Here is a 21,538-nt window from a genome sequence, read left to right as displayed (position 1 = left end):
TGGACTTATTGCACCGACAGCCCTATAATGATCCATTTTGTAAGGTTCAAAGTGATTTTAACTTTTTTGTGGCGACACTGCTCAACAGATATTGAACTGCTGTAAAGAATATAAGCTCAGGGTATCATCTGAAATGCTTCATGTAGTTAAAGTGTAAATGAATTACTGATCAGCTTGTAAACTGTAGACAGATGTACAGATATCTGGTTGCAGCTTAAATTGCCAGACCATCCCTTTAAACACAGGACACCTCTAAAAGGCAAACGCTGCAGGGCTCATCAGTTATGAGTTCATCTACATTAAAAATGAAGCAGAATAAGATCTGCCCAGACTTGCCTTGTAACCCCTTTAAAGGAGAACTACAGCTTAACTAAAGAAATAGGTAGAAATATTGTACATTATGTTTTGGGTTTCTGTACCCGCCCAAGGCAACAACAGCCCTTTAGCAGGGATGATCTGTGTCTCCAAAGATGCCCCAGTAGCTCTCCGCATCAGCTTATATTACAGACCAACCTCATTTTCTGCTGGATAATTAGTGACAACCACTAAGCTTAGCTTCTCAACAGCTGCTCAGAGCCCACTGAGCATGTGAGTGTCACAGACACTTTCCAAGATGGTGACCCCCTGTGACAAGTTTGAAGTCCTGGATCATTGCTGCTATTGACAAGCTGAAACTTTAGGCTGGAGCAATAAGTTCAGTATATAAAATATGGCATTTTTAGCCATAGTCATTATGTATAGCGTACAATGAGTGGCCTTGACGTGGCACGTGAGCTTACATATTTTGGCCAAAGATGATACTAACACCTCATTTTTTTGTAGTAATTATTTTTAAAGGCAAACCGTGCACTGGCAATTTTTCTTTTTTTTTTTTGTGGACAACCATGACGCATTTCCTGAAAATATGTGTTTGTTTGTATCCCTGGTCCATTACTAGAACTGGAACTAGAACACCCATTGTGTTGGTTTTAAACTTTAAGTTTTAAGAACCTCTGACGTACAGCAATAAAAAAAGGGGATTTCAAAATTTTTACCTGGAGTTTTTGCCATGGTCCCTAGTAACGCCCTGTGTGCAAATGTGGGGTACCCCACAAGCTGTGCCAGGGTATTTCTGCTTGCAAGCAGTTCCTCCAAGCACTCCAGCTGGTTGGCATTGGGATAAAGGAAAATCTTGTAGGCAGCTTCTCGTACCTAACAGTGGACAGTTTTTGATCAAATTATTGTTGAACTTACCGAAGGCATAAATAAAAGATCTTTATGAAGACAATTGCCATTAACTAGTAATTGACATACGGTAGTTTTTTTAGCATTCTATTCCTTTCTTTTTGCTTTAGTCCTTGTGCTTTTCGTCTAATTGCATGTGCTTGTGTAATAGTAAGAACCTCACTCCCAGATAATGAATATATGCCCCTGTGATGGTGTGTTCTACAATATTAAACCCCAAACATTTTTGAGCCAGACTAACCCCAGGTTTCCCACGGATTATTGGTTACAGATTTGCTGATAACAAAAAATCGAAACCACCCCGTAACGCTTACCAGATCGTCAGTCGAATCTGCAAGTAAACCACTGACTTGTATATATCTTCCATCCCAGGGAAACTGGGAGTGAATGTGCTCAGGCAAGGCCTGCTTGTCAATGCGATTGGGTAAATGAGCTCCTAGCAGGAATTCACTACTTAGGTCCGATATCAGCACATTCAGGTTTACAGCTTTCTTTCTCTGTATTTCACCAAAGAAAAACAAACAAAATAATTTAGTTATCCATTTTCCTGCAGGCTTTTACATTCTAATATAAAAAAAGGGGGGTTAAGGGAGCACTCAAATGGCTAAGTTATAGTGTATTTAAGTATAATGGAAGTGCTACTGAATTGGCCAATGAATCAATTCACATTCCCTAGTCTCCTGTCTCACAAGTAATTCAGTATAAATGCAAGTGCATGTGTTTACAAACTTATAAGCCACCATACCACTTCAAGGTAAATCCCACACAGTGGTCCCTAACTTGTTTACCTCTGGTCATAGTAAAAAAAAATAATAAAATAAATAAAAGTCTTTTACTTTTCTGCATAGTAGCATTACTTGTAGTCAGTGTCTCTTGAAGCTTGGTTTCAGTCTGAGGGCTAGATTCTCCCCCGCCAGTATGCGGCTTTTAAGAGAGAGAGACTGCCCAAACCAACGCCCATTATGAATAACACATATGTGTTTGTGATTGGTGGATTTGAATTTCTGGTTTAACAAAGCACCCTATTAATAGTCTATGATTGGTTGATTTGAATTTTGCGTTTAAACTAATTACCCGTCACACCATCCCTGCACATCACGCCCCTTCCCTGTCACATCCTGTATATTAACTGGATATTTGTAGTGTTGTTTCACTTTGAGAAAGGCTGGTGTTCCGAAAAATCTTTTTTTTTTTTGGTGCCCACATTAAAGATTTTTTCTACTGTTCTTAAGACCTGTGAGTGCTCCTTTTAAGGACTACATTGATACGCATATTTGAGGATTGCACCCAGGCACTTATTCATCTCTTTTTCGAGAGTGCCGGTATTCTCTAAACGGATATATCTATCTATCTACCTATATATAAATCTATATATATCTATCTATATTTAAAAGCAGCTAATTACCTTTGGCAATATACAAATTGATTTTGGCATTTCTCTCATATAACTTTTTAAAATCACTGTACTAATTAACAGCAATGTGCTACATCAAATCTATGTACCTTTTCCTCGTCCAGATGAATTCCGCTTATCTCAAAATCAATCAAAAACAGTTCAGCCACACGCCTGAAAATGACACAGAAGTTAATTAGGCTTCAAAAGTACACTGCATAATGCATCATACACATTATATAAAAGAGAAATTCTAATAGTATCTTCTGTATATGTACCATGTGAATCAATATCCCATGATATCATTACCCAACAAGTACCATGGCAAATATTCATAATCGGTAAGGATTAATTGAAAAAAGAAAGAACCTGTAATATAGCTTGTGGATTAGGACCTATAGCGGGGTCTGACTAGGTCAGTGTATAGAAGTATATAGAAACCAGAAAGAAAAAAAAGATACCCCGTATATTCCCTAATTGAGTTTTAGATGTAAATCTCAATTAATATTTTCAGATAGACCAATTAATTAATTCCCAATCAATTCACCAATATCATTACATATGTAGACACCACATTTAATTTAATTATTCTTATAAGAGGTATTATTGTTCCATCATGAACTTAATGATTAAAGTACTTAGAGCGTTTTAATTATTTGATTAATAATTAAATCAAATCTAGAAGAAATTCATAGCTAAATTCATAGCTAATATAAATTAAATAAATAGCAGTAAAAAAAATTCTCTAAGAATCACTGCTATTTATTTAATTTATATTAGCTATGAATTTCTTCTAGATATGATTTAATTATTAATCAAATATTTAATTATAACGCACTAAGCACTTTATTCATTAAGTTCATGAAGGAACAATAATACCTCTTATTAGAATAATTAAATTAATTAAATGTGGTGTCTACATATGTAATGATATTGGTGAATTGATTGGGAATTTACATCTAAACCTCAATTAGGGAATATATACGGGGTATCTTTTTTTCTTTCTGGTTTCTAAATATTCATAATCATCTCAATAGGTATATGTAGAATAAGTGTAAAATAAATGAATAAAATATCACCACAGGGTGGCGCTGGCATTACAGACATTAAAGGAATGCGGATTTATGATTAAGGGTTATATGGTACCTCATTTACTGGCCTGTAGCTAAATAAATGCAACTATGTTGAAGTATCAGACAATCCTAATGTTTGGCACACGGGTTTGGTTGTTAAATGATTCTCAGACCGGCAGACACTTTAAAGTACATTCAATGCAGTTCTATGATTCCACATGCACCATAAGTGTTGCCTCCCTATAGATATTTTTATTTCATTTGTACAGAGTTGGCTCCACTGTACATGATGGAAGCTGCAATTAGAAATAGTTATTTTTTATATAAATAACAAAAAAGGGTTCATTTGTATTGATGAATGCATACATTTTTTATGGGACTATTAAATCAGTAGCTTTTTCTAAGTGCAAATAAATGGCTATTTTACCAATTAACCCATTTCACAGCCAATTGCTGAAAATCAGAAAAATGCCTGCTTGGACTTACCTAGAAATAAATGTGTAAAGCAGCATTCCCCAAAAAATGAGAACACCCTCACTACAAACAAAAATAATTTATTGTTTTGCTGCAGTCCTCTCTCCACAGGTCTGAATAAGCCCCTACTAAATCAAGTTGTTTGCACAGAGACCAAATGATTGTATCAGCCAACGTTAACTCTCAACCAGGGTGTCCACATTTCTGTGTTTTTTATGTGTTATTACAGTTTTGCTATTGAAGGTGAATTGCCCTTTAAGCTGCAACTCTCAGTTCTCACAAGAGACCTCTTTATCTTAAGCAGTTACAAAAGTATCTAAGTATCTATTCTGGACTCTCTGCCAAAAGCCAATTAAGTTAGAAACTTTGTATCTTTTTCTGGCTGTTCAGTGCAGGAGTTCAAAGAGAAAATCGGGACATTTCAGTACATATCCAGGATTGCAGGTTGAGCTGTCAAAATCGGGACTGTCCCACGAAAAACAGGACAGTTGTAAGGTAGGTATATGTAGCATGTAGCACAAGCTGCAATGTTTTGGCTAGCAAATGATTGTAGGATATTAAAGTACCTCGTTTCAGGGTCCAATGAATCCATAACTTGCTGATTTCCCAGAAGAGACCTTAAACTTTGGCACAGATCTGTATTTGTATTCAGCCTAGAAAGGTCAACACAAAACTGTGATTTGCAGGAAAAATGGAACAATGAAACAATATTTACATATATCAACATTATATAACAAATCCCTTGTTAGCAGCAAAGACGAATTGCTCTTATTTGCAAAGTATATATTTATTTAATACAGGGTGAATATTTGTATTCAGCCTAGAAATGTCAACACAAAAATGTGATTAGTAATTTGTAAGGAAAATTAAAATATATACAGTAGAAACCACATTTTACATCACCTGATTTTATGTTTTCCCTCATTTTACATGTTTTGTGGTCCCACCTATATATTATGCATAATACTTTTGCCTGATTTTACACCATTTTTTTTTTAAATTCAGGTCATGGAACTCCACTGTGACTTAAGGTGGCCATAGACGCACCGATAATATCGTACAAAACTAAATTCGTACAATATTTGGTGCGTGTATGGTGAGAGATGAGCCGTTGGCTTGTTGATCGACTCAGATGGAAAAGTTTGATCAGGCGGCTTTGAAGGCACCAGAACATCGGCCATTGTTAGTTCCGAATTGTCAGATACAGGTAGAATTCTATTGTTTCTATCTGTATATCTGATTATTCAGCTCTACACGTGCATGTTGAAACGAACAATCTTTCCTGGAAAGATCTTTTCTAGCAAAGATCTTAATTGTTACGTCTATGGCCAACTTTAGGGTAGGACTACACAGATGTTTTCAGCGCGATCCGATGTGCTGCGACAAAACGCCAGCGTCAAATCGCATGCAACGGAAATAAGGTTAAGTGAATGCATTGTCGGACGAAGTCGCAGCATTGATCTGATGCAACACGACTGTCGGATGCTACACGCTGCGCCTGCATCCGACAGTCGTGTCACGTCGGATCAATGATGCGACTTCATCCAACATTTCTATCTCTTACCTTATTTCCGTTGCATGCGATTTGAAGCCGGCATTTTGCTGCATTGCGCCGGATCGCACCGAAAACGTCCGTGTAGTCCTACCCTTATACGTGGGTGCCAGAGCAACAAGGAAATAATACAATGTACAAAGCAACACTCAAAAAATGAGTTAATTAACCCTCTGCAATAACAGAAGTAACACCTATTTGCAGTAAAATGGTAGCATTAGGCTATGAATAGACATGTACAAATGTGATGCAAAACAGCACGGCAATGGCACAAACATACTTCTCCACCATGGTACCTATGTTCCTGCAGGTCTCCTCAGCAGCTTCCCTGTAGGAAGAGTCAGGATGGGCGATTTTGACAAAATCAGCCTGCACAGAAAGGGAAAAGCAGCAAATCAACAGAAAATAATTTTTTTTCCACCAAAAGACCTCTTTAAATAGAATAAATAATTTTACCCTACACAATGAAAAGCCTGCTTTAATAACATGGGCAAAGAGTTAGGAGCAAATAGTGAAATTGGCCACTTTTTCCTCAATGAAATATTTTGCAGGACAGAAATAGAATAATTGTGCCCACTGCAAATCAATGGAAACCCCTATGCCCACCGGTAAGAAATATCTACCCGGGAATATGAATGCAAATGATGCCTATTCATAAATGGCGGGCAAGCTAAACTCATTGCACACTCACTTGGCATCACATGAACAGGCCGTGGGTTTATATTTACATAAACTTCAAATGTGTATGTGTACAGGCCCCGATCTGTGGGTTCTGGCAAATGCCAGAGGGGCTGCTGTAGGTTGCCATAGAAAGTCACTATATATTGGGGTGGTTCACCTTTAAGTTAACTTTTAGTATGTTATAGAATGTCAAATTCTCAGCAACTTATCAATTAGCCTTCATTATTTATTTTTTAATAAATAATGAAGGCCAGTAGTATTTTTTTTTTTTGTGCCTTTTTCTTACGACTCATCGCAGATTTCAAATGGGGGTCACTGACGCCATCCAAAAAACAAATGCTCTCTAATGCTACAAATGTAGAGTTATTCCTGCTCCCCTTTCTCCTCCTCTTTCTATTCAGGCCCTCTCTTATTCATATTCCAGTGTTATTCAAATCAGTGTGTGGTTGCTAAGGTAATTTGGACCCTTGCAACTAGAAATGTAACGAATCCAGGATTCGGTTCGGGATTCGGCCTTTTCCAGCAGGATTCGGATTTGACCAAATCCAAATCCTAATTTGCATATGCAAATTAGGGACGGGGAGGGAAATTGTGTAACTTTTTGTCATAAAACAAGGAAGCAAAAAATGTTTTCCCCTTCCCACCCCTAATTTGCATATGCTAATTAGGATTCGGATTTGGTATTCGGCCGAATCTTTCGCGAAGGATTAGGGGTTTCGGCCGAATCCAAAATAGTGGATTCGGTGCATCCCTACTTGTAACCAGATTGCTGGAATTGCAAAATGGAGAGCTGCTGAATAAAAAGCCAAATAATGCAAATAATAAGAAATAAAAAGCAATTACAAATTGTCTAGGGATATCACTCACTACATCATACTAAAAGTTTACTCAACTTTATAATCAACTGTCAACACAATATCACTACATTACTCCGACTACAGTAAAGCAGGGCTTATGTTACTGGACCTGGCTAAGAGTCCCTTTAAAGGTCCAGTAACTAATTTTTTTTTTTTTAAATTAGTTTCTTTTTAACGAAAAAAAAAAACACCAAGACAGTTTTAACTTTTAAATTGCAAAGCTTTTAGTAAGAAATTATTTACCGATTCTGTGCATGCGCTCCTCTTCAGAAACGCTGATAGGGCGACGATCCATTGTGTGGCACTCGATTTCTCCTCCCTGCCTTCTATAGGAGATAGCCAGGGAGGAGAAATCGAGCGCCGCACGATGGATCGTCACCCTGTCGCCGTTTCTGAAGAGGAGCGCATGCAGAGAATCGGTAAGTAATTTCTTAATAAAAGCTTTGTGATTTAAAAGTTAAAATTGTCTTGGTGTTTTGTTTTTTTCGTTAAAAAGAAACTAATTTTTTTTAAAAAAAAAAATGTTTATGTTACTGGTCCTTTAAGCATTACTACATTCAAAATATGATGTTTTCCCCAGAAGATTTAGGTCAGAAGGCCTTGACTGTACAGAAGGTACATATCACAATCTAGAAGCATTGCTGCATTTTATTTCGGTACTTTCCGCATAGAATCAAGAAAATAAAACAATCATTTTATTCTCACCAAGTCTGCAACCTTGCAGAGCTCATCGGAAAGCTGGTCAAATATCCTGACTGTCTCTGCACTGGGCGGAATGGAGCACACCTTCTCCACCAGAGACTCTGTGTTCCGAAGAGCATTGTCCTGAACTATCCGGAATCCCTCTGGGGAACTCAGCTCTGGGACTCCAAACAGACCCTACAGGAAATAGAAGAAAGTATCGCTAAATAAGCGTTACATAAGATATTTATACTGTCACAATGGCGTCAAGCATGAGAAATGAAATGCATGGCATAGGGAGCAACAACTGAAGGGCAGGTTGCACCATCCTTACGCGCATAGGAAAAATTATCTTTAAAGGGATTCTGTCATGATTTTTATGATGTAGTTTCTATTTCTAAATTACAGTGTTTAGCAAATAATTCAATCTACAATATAAAATTTCATTCCTGAACCAGCAAGTGTGTTTTTTTTGTTGTTGTAATATTGGTGTGTAGGTGCATCTCAGGTCATTTTGTCTGGTCATGTGCTTTCAGAAAGAGCCAGCACTTTAGGATGGAACTGCTTTCTCGCAGGCTGTTGTTTCTTCTACTCAATTCAACTGCATGTGTCACAGTGGGACCTGGATTTTACTATTGAGTGCTTTTCTTATATCTACCAAGTAGCTGTCATCTTGTGTTAGGGAGCTGCTATCTGGTTACCTTCCCATTGTTCTGTTGTTAGGCTGCTGAGGGGGGGGGAGGGGTGATGTCACTACAACTTGCAGTAAAGAGCAACTGAAGTTTATCAGAGCACATGTCACATGACTGGGGGCAGCTGGGAAACTGACAATATGTCAAGCCCCATGACAGATTTCAAAATATGTATAAAAAAAAATGTTTGCTCTTTTGAGAAAAGGATTTCAGTGTAGAATTCTGCCGGAGCAGCACTAATAACTGATTTGTTTTGGGGAAAAAAAAACAAAAAAAACAGGCTTTCCCATGACTGTATCCCTTTAGAAAATGCCTTACCCTTGAAAAAAACAGGGATTGTTTGTCCATATATTGCCATAAATTTATGCTGGCCAGCTTAATTATATTGCAATATATGGACAAACAATCCCTGTTTGTTTAAAGGATAAGGCATTAGTAGTTTAAAGTAGTCTTACAAATATTGTTAATGGGTTGAGTGCAGAGGTATTTGTCTGCTTTTTATTACTCATCTTTCTATTCAAGCCTCTCCTATTCATATTCAAGTTTTTCATTCAAATCAATGCATGGTTGTTCGGGTCATTTGGACCCTAGCAACCAGATGGCTGAAACAGAAAAAGAGCTGCTGAATAAAAAGCCAAACAACTCAAAAACCAGAAATAATAAAAAATGAAATCCAGTTGCAAACTGTGTCAGAATATCACTCTCTACATTATACTAAAAGTTAATTTAAAGGGGTGGTTCACCTTCAAAAAACTAGTTGTTTTCAGATAGATCACCAGAAGTAATGACTTTTTCCAATGACTTTCTATTTGCTATGTGTGACTGTTTTTCTAATATTTTAGTGACATTTTTCACCTTCTGAAGCAGCCCTGGGAGGGGTCGCCGACCCTGTAAACTGTTCTAAATCGATACATTTAGTTGATATCTCTTATCTTTGTCCCTGCTGAGCAGATTCCCTGAGTTTCATTACAGGCAGCTGTTTGAATTGATACAATAGTTGCAAATACTCCAGAGATGCTGCTGAGTAATGTATCAACTAAATGTTGCAAAATTTTAACAGTTTAAAGTCTGCGCCTGAATGACTGAGCGGTCAGCCACCAGAGACACGAACGTTCAACTTTAAACTTCGATTTTGGAAAAACAATAAAAAAAGAAATAATGGAAAGTAATTGGAAAAAAAGTCTTTATTTCTGAGGAACAATCTAAAAACAACCGAATTGAAAAAAGTGTTTGGAAGGTGAACAACCCCTTTAAAGGCAAACAACCCTTTTAATAGGGCTATGTAATAAAAGACACTAAAGTTGGGCTCATTTATAAACACTGGGCAAATATGCACCTCGACAGTAACCCTTAGTAACCCTCAGCAACCAATAAGCAATTAGCTTTTCTTTCCAGCTGCAGGTGGAGTAATGAAAGCAATCATTGGATTCATTTTTATCTCAGGCCCACTAAGGTTTCTTATAGGGTTTAGGGGGGAGTCAAGATGCTTCCCTTTAATGCCATCAATTCTCTTGCAAACTGATACATGGCCAGACCACTGTGTCACTTTGGGCATCCACCTAGTGACAAACAAGAATATAAGCACAGAGGGCTACTGTTTTTATTATTGGCCCGTGTGTGGGGCCCTCCAGCGGGCTTCCCCAATTGACATCTGGCCGAAAGTTGGCTAGATGTTGATCGGGCAGAGTAAAAAATCCCGTCAGATCGCAGCCGCTATACTTGATGATGCCGTCCCACGATCCAACCGCCTATATTGCCTAAACTATGATCCTATCGTTGTGCCCTAGGGCCCATGATCGGACGAGCCCGATATCGCCCACCTCAATGTGGGCATATCGGTGAGAGATAAGCTTGTTTGGTGGCATCACCAAACAAGCGGATCTCTCTGTGGATGGCCACCATCGGCAGATTGTAGCTGCAGATTTAGGTCCTTTAGACCAATTCAGTGGCTTATCTGCCTGTGTATGGGGCCTTCCAACAGGTCTCCATTAACCAATATGTGGCCAAAAATAGGCCCGATAGCGAGCCCACGATCATGGAACACATAGGCCAGTAAATGCTGTCCTTGTCGCCCCAGCAGTGCCCATTCTCATTGTTGTAATTAGCTCAAGATCGCCCTGCCTTTGGTGGGCATATCGGGTGAAAGATCTGCTTGTTTGGCGTCCACGCCAATGGACACCTTGAGAGAGCAAGTTTGGCAACTGAAATAAAGTACGAAAAAATTCCATAGTTACTGACATTCAATGAAAACATCAAGGAATGGTTTACAAGGGAATAAACTTTTAGTGTGAAGAGAATGATATTCTGAAAAAAATTGCAACTGGTATTAATTTTCTAGTTATTTGTGTTTTTTTGTTTTTTTTTATAGTTATTTAGCTTTTCATTCAGTAGCTCCCCAGTTTGCAATTATAGAAGTCTGCTAGGGGCCAGATTCCCCTAGCAACCATACATTGATTTGAATGGAAACTGTAGTATGAATAGGAGGGGACTGAATACGAAGAGGAGTAATAAAAAGAAGCAATAACAATACATTTTTAGCCTTACAGAGCATTTTTGATGGGGTCAGTGACCCCCTCCCTCATTTGAAAGAAGGCAAGGTGAAAAATAATTGAAAAACTATACAAAATAGAAAATAAATAAGTTGCTATGAATTGGCTGTTGATCAACATATTAAAAGGTGAGCCACCCCTATTAGTCCCCTTTATATTGTCACTACTGCTCTCCCCTACTAGCATCACTCTATAGGTTTAGCAGCATTTTCCCTGCCAGACCCGTCTGCCTATAATAGCGCTTTTAATGACACACATAGGAGGGGACATCAGGACCCCCTACTCAAAACCACTTGGCTCTCCCTTCCCCATGGGCAGCAGCAAAGGTACAATCCATTAAACAGCAGATTTAGAGGGGACAGAGGCAGTGTGGCCAGTAATGTTTTATCAGGTGACAGCAACTCCAGCTTCCAGTCTTTAAAGGGCATGTAAAGTCTAAAATAAAATAAGGCTAAAAATGCTGTATTTAGTAAATATAAACATGAACTTACAGCACCACAAGCCTAATCAAAAAACAAATAATTTATGCTTTCAAAGTTGGCTACATGGGGTCACCATCTTGTAACTTTGTTAAACATCTTTGCAAGACTAAGACTGTGCACATGCTCAGTGTGGTCTGAGCTGCTTAGGGATCGTCATAAACAAAGCTGCTTGAGTTCTGCATGTCTGGGAAGTAAGGCGGGGGCTCCCCCTGCTGTTCATAAGTATGATTGTTTCCCTGCTCAGCAGTTAGGGACCGTCTGACAATTCCTATCCACAGCAGTAAATGAAGGGAGAATTTCACTGCATACAGTCAGGTTTCTTATAAAAACAGTACACATTTTTTAATTAAAGTATATTGGTTTCTTTTTCATTAGAGAAAGTAAAAATTGGATTTTATTTTTTTGCCTTTACATGCCCTTTAATTTACATGAACAAGTTTCTAAAAAAAGCTGAAATATTCTCTACACTAAACTAATTACATATAGCTACTAAGCAACACAGGAGGCAGATTATACTGCGGATTAACGTTTACAAAGTGAAAAAAAATTATTGTGCCTCTAAAGCTGTTGTTGAACTACACTTCCCAGCATGCCCTGCCAGATAGAACAGGCTGCCATTGTTTTTTGTCGAGGCCCTGCCCCCCAAAAGCACATATCCCAGCAGTACGGTTTTGCCTCAGCCCTGAGAGAAGGTCTCACCGTGTTCTTGCCGAACACATCAAGCCTCCGCTGCTGCTGCTTCACATTGAATGCGGCCCCCACAGGGAACCAGCCGGTACTCACAGCCCTCCACGGGGCAACGGGTCCAGCCTGGTACCGGAGTGGAAAGAGGAGCCGCCTAGAGAGCAGCACCCTGACAGGCATGGTCTGTAGCTCTGAACTTCCCAATGACACCGGCACCAGCTGTCCGGAAATAGCACATGGAGATTGTAGGAACCGGACGGCGCACGTCACAGACTCTAGGCTTGTAATTGGTGGGGATTAACCACGTGGGTTTTCTTTTGGGTGTGATTATTAGGAGACACGCCCACATAAGGCGGGGCTTTTGAGGGAAAAAATAGGGCTTTTCTTCTCTAAAGCTCAATTACAAACATGCTCTCTGACATGAATTGGTTTCTGCTCATAATGGAGGATACCATGTATAATAAAGATTATGGGGTTGGATCTGTGGGACAGAAGCTGATAAGATAATACCATTGTATCTCTGGGAAGGGAGTGTGACTGTGGGATAGCAGGTATAGTAGGGAGAGATGGTGTCTATAGTAACAGTGGATAATAGTCTCTGGGAAGGGAGTGTGACTGTGGGATAGCAGGTATAGTAGGGAGAGATGGTGCCTATAGTAACAGTGGGATAATAGTCTCTGGGAAGGGAGTGTGACTGTGGGATAGCAGGTATAGTAGGGAGAGATGGTGCCTATAGTAACAGTGGGATAATAGTCTCTGGGAAGGGAGTGTGACTGTGGGATAGCAGGTATAGTAGGGAGAGATGGTGCCTATAGTAACAGTGGGATAATAGTCTCTGGGAAGGGAGTGTGACTGTGGGATAGCAGGTATAGTAGGGAGAGATGGTGCCTATAGTAACAGTGGGATAATAGTCTCTGGGAAGGGAGTGTGACTGTGGGATAGCAGGTATAGTAGGGAGAGATGGTGCCTATAGTAACAGTGGGATAATAGTCTCTGGGAAGGGAGTGTGACTGTGGGATAGCAGGTATAGTAGGGAGAGATGGTGCCTATAGTAACAGTGGGATAATAGTCTCTGGGAAGGGAGTGTGACTGTGGGATAGCAGGTATAGTAGGGAGAGATGGTGCCTATCAGGGCCGCCATCAGGGGGGGACAGGGGGGACAAGCGTACCGGGCCCGGGCATGAAGGGGGGCCCGGCAGCGCTGCATCTTTTGAAGATCCGGGCCCCCCTTACGAGCGCCCGAGCCGTACGTCTTGCCTCTTGTGTTGCCGAATGCGGAAGTGCCGAAAAGCCGAAGCCGATGCCCGGAAAAGACCCGAAGTCACGGAAAAAGCCGAAGTCCCGAAGCGCCGAAAAGACCCGAAGTCACGAAGCGCCGAAAAGACCCGAAGTCACGAAAATAGCCGAAGTCCTGAAGCAGCGCAAAGACCCGAAGTCACGAAAACAGCCGAAATTGAAGTCCTGAAGCGGCGAAAAGACCCGAAGTCACGAAAGGAGGCGAAGTTGAAGTACTGAAGCCATGAGTTCAATTCTACTGAACACCAGTTTGTGTGTTTTTTTTAATCCCCTGGCCACCAATGTATTATTTTAATATTCTATAGGCCCCTGCCACCAATCTTTTTTTTTTTAATTTTTTTTTTGGGGCCCCGATTTTTTTTTTTAACTCGTAAGGGGCCCCTTGCCACCATTGTTTTTTTTTGATTTTTTTTTTGACGGCCCCAATTTTTTTTAACTTGTAAGGGGGCCCCTGCCACCAGTTTTTTGTTTTCAAATTTTTTTTTGGGGCCCCAATTTGTTTTTAACTTATAAGGGGGCCCCTGCCACCAATGTTTGTTTTTTTTAGTTTTTTTTTACATTTTTTTTTGTTGGGGCCCCAAGTTTTTTTTAACTTATAAGGGGGCCCCTGCCACCAATGTTTTTTTTAGAAAAAAAAAAGAATTTAATTTTTTTTTTGGGGCCCCAATTTTTTATAAGGGGGCCCTGACCATCAATAGCTTTTTACAACTTGTGTGGGGGGGGGTTTACTTTTTTAGCGCTGATGTCTGTGTGGTCTTTTAACTGCGATGTGGAGTGGGCGGGATATGGGGTGGAGCTTGGTTGTCAGTGTGGGCAGGGCCCAGGGGGCCCCAAAAATTTTGTTGTACGGGGCCCCGTGATTTCTAATGGCGGCCCTGGTGCCTATAGTAACAGTGGATAATAGTCTCTGGGAGGGGAGTGTGACTGTGGGATAGCAGGTATAGTAGGGAGAGATGGTGCCTATAGTAACAGTGGGATAATAGTCTCTGGGAAGGGAGTGTGACTGTGGGATAGTAGGTATAGTAGGGAGAGATGGTGCCTATAGTAACAGTGGGATAATAGTCTCTGGGAAGGGAGTGTGACTGTGGCATAGCAGGTATAGTATATTTAGAAAAAAAAAAGAATTTAATTTTTTTTTTGGGGCCCCAATTTTTTATAAGGGGGCCCTGACCATCAATAGCTTTTTACAACTTGTGTGGGGGGGGGGTTTACTTTTTTAGCGCTGATGTCTGTGTGGTCTTTTAACTGCGATGTGGAGTGGGCGGGATATGGGGTGGAGCTTGGTCGTCAGTGTGGGCAGGGCCCAGGGGGCCCCAAAAATTTTGTTGTACGGGGCCCCGTGATTTCTAATGGCGGCCCTGGTGCCTATAGTAACAGTGGATAATAGTCTCTGGGAGGGGAGTGTGACTGTGGGATAGCAGGTATAGTAGGGAGAGATGGTGCCTATAGTAACAGTGGGATAATAGTCTCTGGGAAGGGACAGTGACTGTGGGATAGCAGGTATACAGCGCCGATCCGCGCCTATATGCCGCCTGAGGCGGCCTTCCGTTGCCGCCCCGACCCCTCCTCACGGCGCTCACATCTTCTGCGCAGGAGGGGGTCGGGGCGCTGCACGACGCTAGTGCAGAGAGCACAATTGCGCTCTCTGCACTAGAAGAGCCGAATTTCCGGGTTGAAAACCGGAAATTCGGCTCTTAGTTACCAGGAGCGGCATTTTTGCCGCCCCTGGTAACCAGGGGGGCGCTGCCACCTGAGGCGAGTGTCTCAACTCGCCTCATTGGTGGAGCGCCCCTGCAGGTATAGTAGGGAGAGATGGCGCCTATAGTAACAGTGGGATAATAGTCTCTGGGAAGGGACAGTGACTGTGGGATAGCAGGTATAGTAGGGAGAGATGGTGCCTATAGTAACAGTGGGATAATAGTCTCTGGGAAGGGACAGTGACTGTGGGATAGCAGGAATAGTAGGGAGAGATGGTGCCTATAGTAACAGTGGGATAATAGTCTCTGGGAAGGGAGTGTGACTGTGGGATAGTAGGTATAGTAGGGAGAGATGGTGCCTATAGTAACAGTGGGATAATAGTCTCTGGGAAGGGAGTGTGACTGTGGCATAGCAGGTATAGTAGGGAGAGATGGTGCCTATAGTAACAGTGGGATAATAGTGTCTGGGAAGGGGATTTGGGATAGCAGGTATAGTAGGGAGAGATGGTGCATATAGTAACAGTGGATAATAGTCTCTGGGAAGGGAGTGTGACTGTGGGATAGCAGGTATAGTAGGGAGAGATGGTGCCTATAGTAACAGTGGGATAATAGTCTCTGGGAAGGGACAGTGACTGTGGGATAGCAGGTATAGTAGGGAGAGATGGTGCCTATAGTAACAGTGGGATAATAGTTTCTGGGAAGGGACAGTGACTGTGGGATAGCAGGTATAGTAGGGAGAGACGGTGCCTATAGTAACAGTGGATAATAGTCTCTGGGAAGGGAGTGTGACTGTGGGATAGCAGGTATAGTAGGGAGAGATGGTGCCTATAGTAACAGTGGATAATAGTCTCTGGTAAGGGAGTGTGACTATGGGATAGCAGGTATAGTAGGGAGAGATGGTGCCTATAGTAACAGTGTGATAATAGTCTCTGGGAAGGGACAGTGACTGTGGGATAGCAGGTATAGTAGGGAGAGATGGTGCCTATAGTAACAGTGGGATAATAGTCTCTGGGAAGGGACAGTGACTGTGGGATAGCAGGTATAGTAGGGAGAGATGGTGCCTATAGTAACAGTGGATAATAGTCTCTGGGAAGGGAGTGTGACTGTGGGATAGCAGGTTTAGTAGGGAGAGATGGTGCCTATAGTAACAGTGGGATAATAGTCTCTGGGAAGGGAATGTGACTGTGGGATAGCAGGTATAGTAGGGAGAGATGGTGCCTATAGTAACAGTGGATAATAGTCTCTGGGAAGGGAGTGTGACTGTGGGATAGCAGGTATAGTAGGGAGAGATGGTGCCTATAGTAACAGTGGGATAATAGTCTCTGGGAAGGGAGTGTGACTGTGGGATAACAGGTATAGTAGAGAGAGATGGTGCCTATAGTAACCGTGGGAAAATAGTCTCTGGGAAGGGAGTGTGACTGTGGCATAGCAGGTATAGTAGGGAGAGATGGTGCCTATAGTAACCGTGGGATAATAGTCTCTGGGAAGGGAGTGTGACTGTGGCATAGCAGGTATAGTAGGGAGAGATGGTGCCTATAGTAACAGTGGGATAATAGTCTCTGGGAAGGGACTGTGGCTGTGGGATAGCAGGTATAGTAGGGAGAGATGTTGCCTATAGTAACAGAGGGATAATATTCTCTGGGAAGAGAGTGTGACTGTGGGATAGCAGGTATAGTAGGGAGGGATGGTGTCTATAGTAACAGTGGATAATAGTTTCTGGGAAGGGAGTGTGACTGTGGCATAGCAGGTATAGTAGGGAGAGATGGTGCCTATAGTAACAGTGGGATAATAGTCTCTGGGAAGGGAGTGTGACTGTGGGATAGCAGGTATAGTAGGGAGAGATGGTGCCTATAGTTACAGTGGGATAATAGTCTCTGGGAAGGGAGTGTGACTGTGGGATAGCAGGTATAGTAGGGAGAGATGGTGCCTATAGTAACCGTGGGATAATAGTCTCTGGGAAGGGAGTGTGACTGTGGCATAGCAGGTATAGTAGGGAGAGATGGTGCCTATAGTAACAGTGGGATAATAGTCTCTGGGAAGGGAGTGTGACTGTGGCATAGCAGGTATAGTAGGGAGAGATGGTGCCTATAGTAACAGTGGGATAATAGTCTCTGGGAAGGGACTGTGACTGTGGGATAGCAGGTATAGTAGGGAGGGATGGTGTCTATAGTAACAGTGGATAATAGTCTCTGGGAAGGGACTGTGACTGTGGGATAGCAGGTATAGTAGGGAGGGATGGTGTCTATAGTAACAGTGGATAATAGTCTCTGGGACGGGTGTGTGACTGTGGGATAGCAGGTATAGTAGGGAGAGATTGGGTCTGCTCTCACAACTACTAAATGATATTGATGTTATAGAGACTTATGTCTTGTACTGCATAGAAAGGGTGGCTAATGTGCATTGTCCAGGGATGGGACAGTCTCTGAGCTTCATCCATCAGCAGCTGAAGTAGTAGAGGTAATTAGTCTTCTGGAGTTGAGTTTAGTGCACTAATCAGATTTACCTCAACTTTATCTGTCTGTCATTGTACAATACATGAGTTGGCGCTATACCTAATCTGGATATAATTCAATTTTTAACTAACGGAGTTGGCTCAGTTACAACTATTTCAGCAATTTAGTATTCATAAAATAAATGAATTTGAAGTGTCAGTCTGCCAAGGCCAAGTATCTATGTACAGTTCATTTCCTTTACACATAATGTGACTAATTATAATGTGATAAATGTCAAAAATCCATTTTAGGGAGAATTTCTTTTTTCACGACATCTATGACTTATATTTCACTCCATCAAAGCCATTTGGGGCACGGGTTTCAGAAAACGTCACATTCTATCATAATCCCAAAGCTAAAGAATTGTAGTTTCGTTAAATATCCAGCTAAATTCCAGATGGCTCTAAAGACAATCTGCCATTAGTTTTCACTGGATGGTTTTTAAATTACTTTGTCTTCTCTTTCTTATTTAAGTAATTGCTGGGGCTTAATTACCCTAGTAACCTGACAGCAGTTGGAAATTAAGAATGGAAGATGAAGAGGAGAAGGTGTGGCTAAGAAGACGAGCAGTTTAATTAAAATGGGAGCCTTGTAATCTGTTTTTTTTTTGTAATAAATAAGTTTAGTTTAAAGGTGAACTTTTCTTTCAGGTAGTTGTAAGAGCACTATTTAGTTATGGTCACCATGGGGCGCTGTTGATGTACTAGTTAGTTAATGCTTTTTAGCATTATTTCTTCAGAATCATGTTTAAGAAAAATTAAGTCTTTCCCATGGCTCAGACAGCAACCCAATCCCAATTGTGCTTTCACTATTAGAGAGAGCAGTTAGAGCTAATTGTTGATTGCTTGAAAACCCCATTGGGTTTAATGTTTAAATGTTTTTAGCTGTCTTAAGGGCTCTTACTCACGTGCATTTTTACCTGCGCTCCCCTGCGTTCCGTTTTTCGACGTTCAGCCACAGGGGAGCGCAGGAATAGACGCATTTCATTATTTCAAATGGGGCAGTATTCACTCAGGCGCGTGTAGGCGCCGAACGCAGGAAAGATGCAGAATGTTGCGTCTCAACCTGCGCCGAAAAACGGAACGCAGGGGAGCGCAGGTAAAAACGCGCGTGAGTAAGAGCCCTAAGGCAGAGAGATCCAAATTATGGAAAGACCCCCTTATATATAAAAACCGACGTCCCAAACATGCTGGATAACAGGTCCCATACCTGTACCACTTATCTGTCTTGGTATCATCTCCAATGTAGCAATGCCTTGTACTGTTGACCAAGTTCCCCATTCCTGTTACAGATTATTTTGTTGTCCAGGCATGCCTAATGCAGAATTCATGTGCCCTATTCAATATATGGAACAAATGAACTTTGCCAACATTTACAAGTGGCCATCCCAATGTTAATGAAGGGAGAGGTACAGTCATATGAAAAAGTTTAGGAACTCCTTATAATTTAATCCACTTTCAACAAAAAAGATAACAGTGGTATGTCGTTCATATCCCAGGAACATCTAACTACTGGGGTGTTTTCTGAACAAAGATTTTTAGTGAAGCAGTATTCAGTTGTATGAAATTAAATCAAATGTGAAAAACTGGCTGTGCAAAAACGTGGGTACCCTTGTATTTTTGCTAATTTGAATGCATGTAACTGCTCATTACTGATTACTGGCAACACCAAATTGGTTGGATTAGCTGGTTAAGCCTTGAATTTGATAGGCAGGTGTGTCCCATCCTGACAAAAGGTATTTAAGGTGGCCAATTGCAAGTTGTGCTTCTGTTTGACTCTCCTCTGAAGAGTGGCAGCATGGGATCCTCAAAGCAACTCTCAAAAGAACTGAAAATAAAGATTGTTCAGTATCATAGTGTAGGGATGTGAAAATCTTAGACACCCTTACACATTACAGACAGGCACATCCCTAGTAATATGTACACCTCAGTGGGTCCTTATGGGGACCTTGTGCTTATGTAACCCCTGCAGTTCACACAGTGTACACTAGTAGCACTGTGCCAGAGTATAAAAGGTTTAGGAACCATGTGCTCTGGGTCCATTGCTTTAGCCCAACTAAGCAGGCTGGAAGGGAATGGGTGATGCTGACCCTAGGCGCCTTGGCCCTAGTAATTAGACAGCTATACTCGTTTTATAGATCGCTCTAGGAGTGATAGAGAGGTTAAATAGTTGAGCAGCTCAAGGCTCCGCCGAGGAGATTAGAGGGATCAAGATCCCAGGGTATTACTGACCCAGAGTAGGGAACCAAGTGTTGAGATAGGGATGTCAGGAGTTCCCCTAGTCTGCCACTGGAAGATATCCTGAAAACCGGGCAATACCCATCACATGCTGTCAACTTACTCTCTGCTGTATATTCCCTAGCCTGTGGGGATTCAGCCTATACGTGCTGTGAGTATATGCTTCCTTTATACTGCTGTGTATGTTCTCCATTGTGGATCAATGTGCTAAATGATCTCTGTGCTCTTGTTCAATAAACATTGTTCTTGGTTCTACTGTTAAAGAACTACTGGCGCCCATCATTGTGCTATAGCATCAGGTTACAGTTACAATACACCCTTGCCTCCACCCCGCTGCGAGGGCTTACCCCTGAGAAAGAGAGCTCATCGGTGGTCTCAGCCCACCAAGGAAAGTAGAGTAAACGGCCCTAGCACAAGTCAGTTTACTATAGCGCTACATTTTGGCGCCCAACGTGGGGCTTGAAAAGGGTTTAACTGTAAGATCACACGCGGCCTAGTGTGACAGGCGCTGCGTGTGCGGACTCAGTAGGAAAAAGGCACCTAGGCGGGGAAAGTCTGTAGTTCTTATTCCCTGAGCGGTGTGCCTACTGATTATAGGGTGAGCGTGTATCCCTCACACATTTCGGTCACAGCAAAAGCATAATGGCTCCCCTTTCTGAAGCTGCCTTGTGGGACTGGTCCTTAGAAATGGGAGCGGATCCTGACTACACGTTTGTAGTGGATAATGTCCCAGAGGGGTGCCCTATAGATGTTGTGAATCATTCCTTAAGGGGCAACCCCATATTTAATGCTTTTGAATATGTTGCACAAGAACCGCCTGATGAGAAAGGGTTTGTCCGGCTCTTGTATTGGGTCCCTGCCGAACCTAGCAGTGATACTTGGCCTTCCAAGGTGTACCATATGGGAGTCTCTGCAGAGGGGTGTCCATGTCGGTATCAGAGCCTGCCTAAGTCTGTCCAGCCTATGAGCAGTCCCCCTCCTCTGTCATTGCTTAATTTGACTTCTGAGTGTGAGGATCCGATGATAGATGAATCTTACTATAGCTCCAGCCTATGGGAAGAGAACAAGGGCTGTAGTATCAAGGATTCAGAGTATGCTGAAATTAAAATGTCTACCCCTGGGCTAAATCCATTCCTAGCTGCTGATGCCATAGACTTTAATGACTTTTTGCTAGCTAAGGAACCTGTTTGTTTGGCCTTGGGAACAGAATCATTGGTGGACAGTTGCCCTACGACACCACCACCTTCACCGCCACCTATACCACCTCGTGTAGGAAAAGTTGCTGTGAAGGAATTTTGTGTTGCGCAACCTCCAGAGCCAACGCCCTACCCTGCATGGTTTAAGAAGGGAAACGCGCAAAAAAGTAGAAAAGGGCGTACCAGATTATCCCAAGGGGGTGTTACCCGAGCCATGGCGTGACGTCCCACCCTGGAGGATAGTACCGCTGCCATATTGAGTTTGGTTTCCATGCTGT

The 21,538-nt window shown here is 41.8% G+C and overlaps 1 protein-coding gene across 1 annotated transcript in view; it reads right to left on the bottom strand.

Moving 5' to 3' along the window:
* Positions 1 to 12,621, bottom strand: part of mipep.S (mitochondrial intermediate peptidase S homeolog) — a 57,095-nt gene extending 44,474 nt beyond the window's left edge. Inside the window, exons 1-7 of the mRNA XM_018248647.2 lie at positions 12,358 to 12,621; positions 7,960 to 8,133; positions 5,997 to 6,085; positions 4,731 to 4,817; positions 2,728 to 2,791; positions 1,539 to 1,721; positions 1,035 to 1,191 (exon numbers count right to left, since the gene is read on the bottom strand). Coding sequence (XP_018104136.1) covers positions 1,035 to 1,191; positions 1,539 to 1,721; positions 2,728 to 2,791; positions 4,731 to 4,817; positions 5,997 to 6,085; positions 7,960 to 8,133; positions 12,358 to 12,522 — 919 coding nt within the window. The 5' untranslated portion in view covers positions 12,523 to 12,621. The remainder of the gene's footprint in view (positions 1 to 1,034; positions 1,192 to 1,538; positions 1,722 to 2,727; positions 2,792 to 4,730; positions 4,818 to 5,996; positions 6,086 to 7,959; positions 8,134 to 12,357) is intronic.
* Between the last annotated feature and the right edge of the window lie 8,917 nt (positions 12,622 to 21,538).

Source organism: Xenopus laevis, chromosome 2S (assembly GCF_017654675.1).
Source record: "Xenopus laevis strain J_2021 chromosome 2S, Xenopus_laevis_v10.1, whole genome shotgun sequence".
NCBI classification, from domain to species: Eukaryota; Metazoa; Chordata; class Amphibia; order Anura; family Pipidae; genus Xenopus; species Xenopus laevis.
Note: the sequence above shows the minus strand (reverse complement) of the source record. Positions and strands in the feature narration are given on the sequence as shown.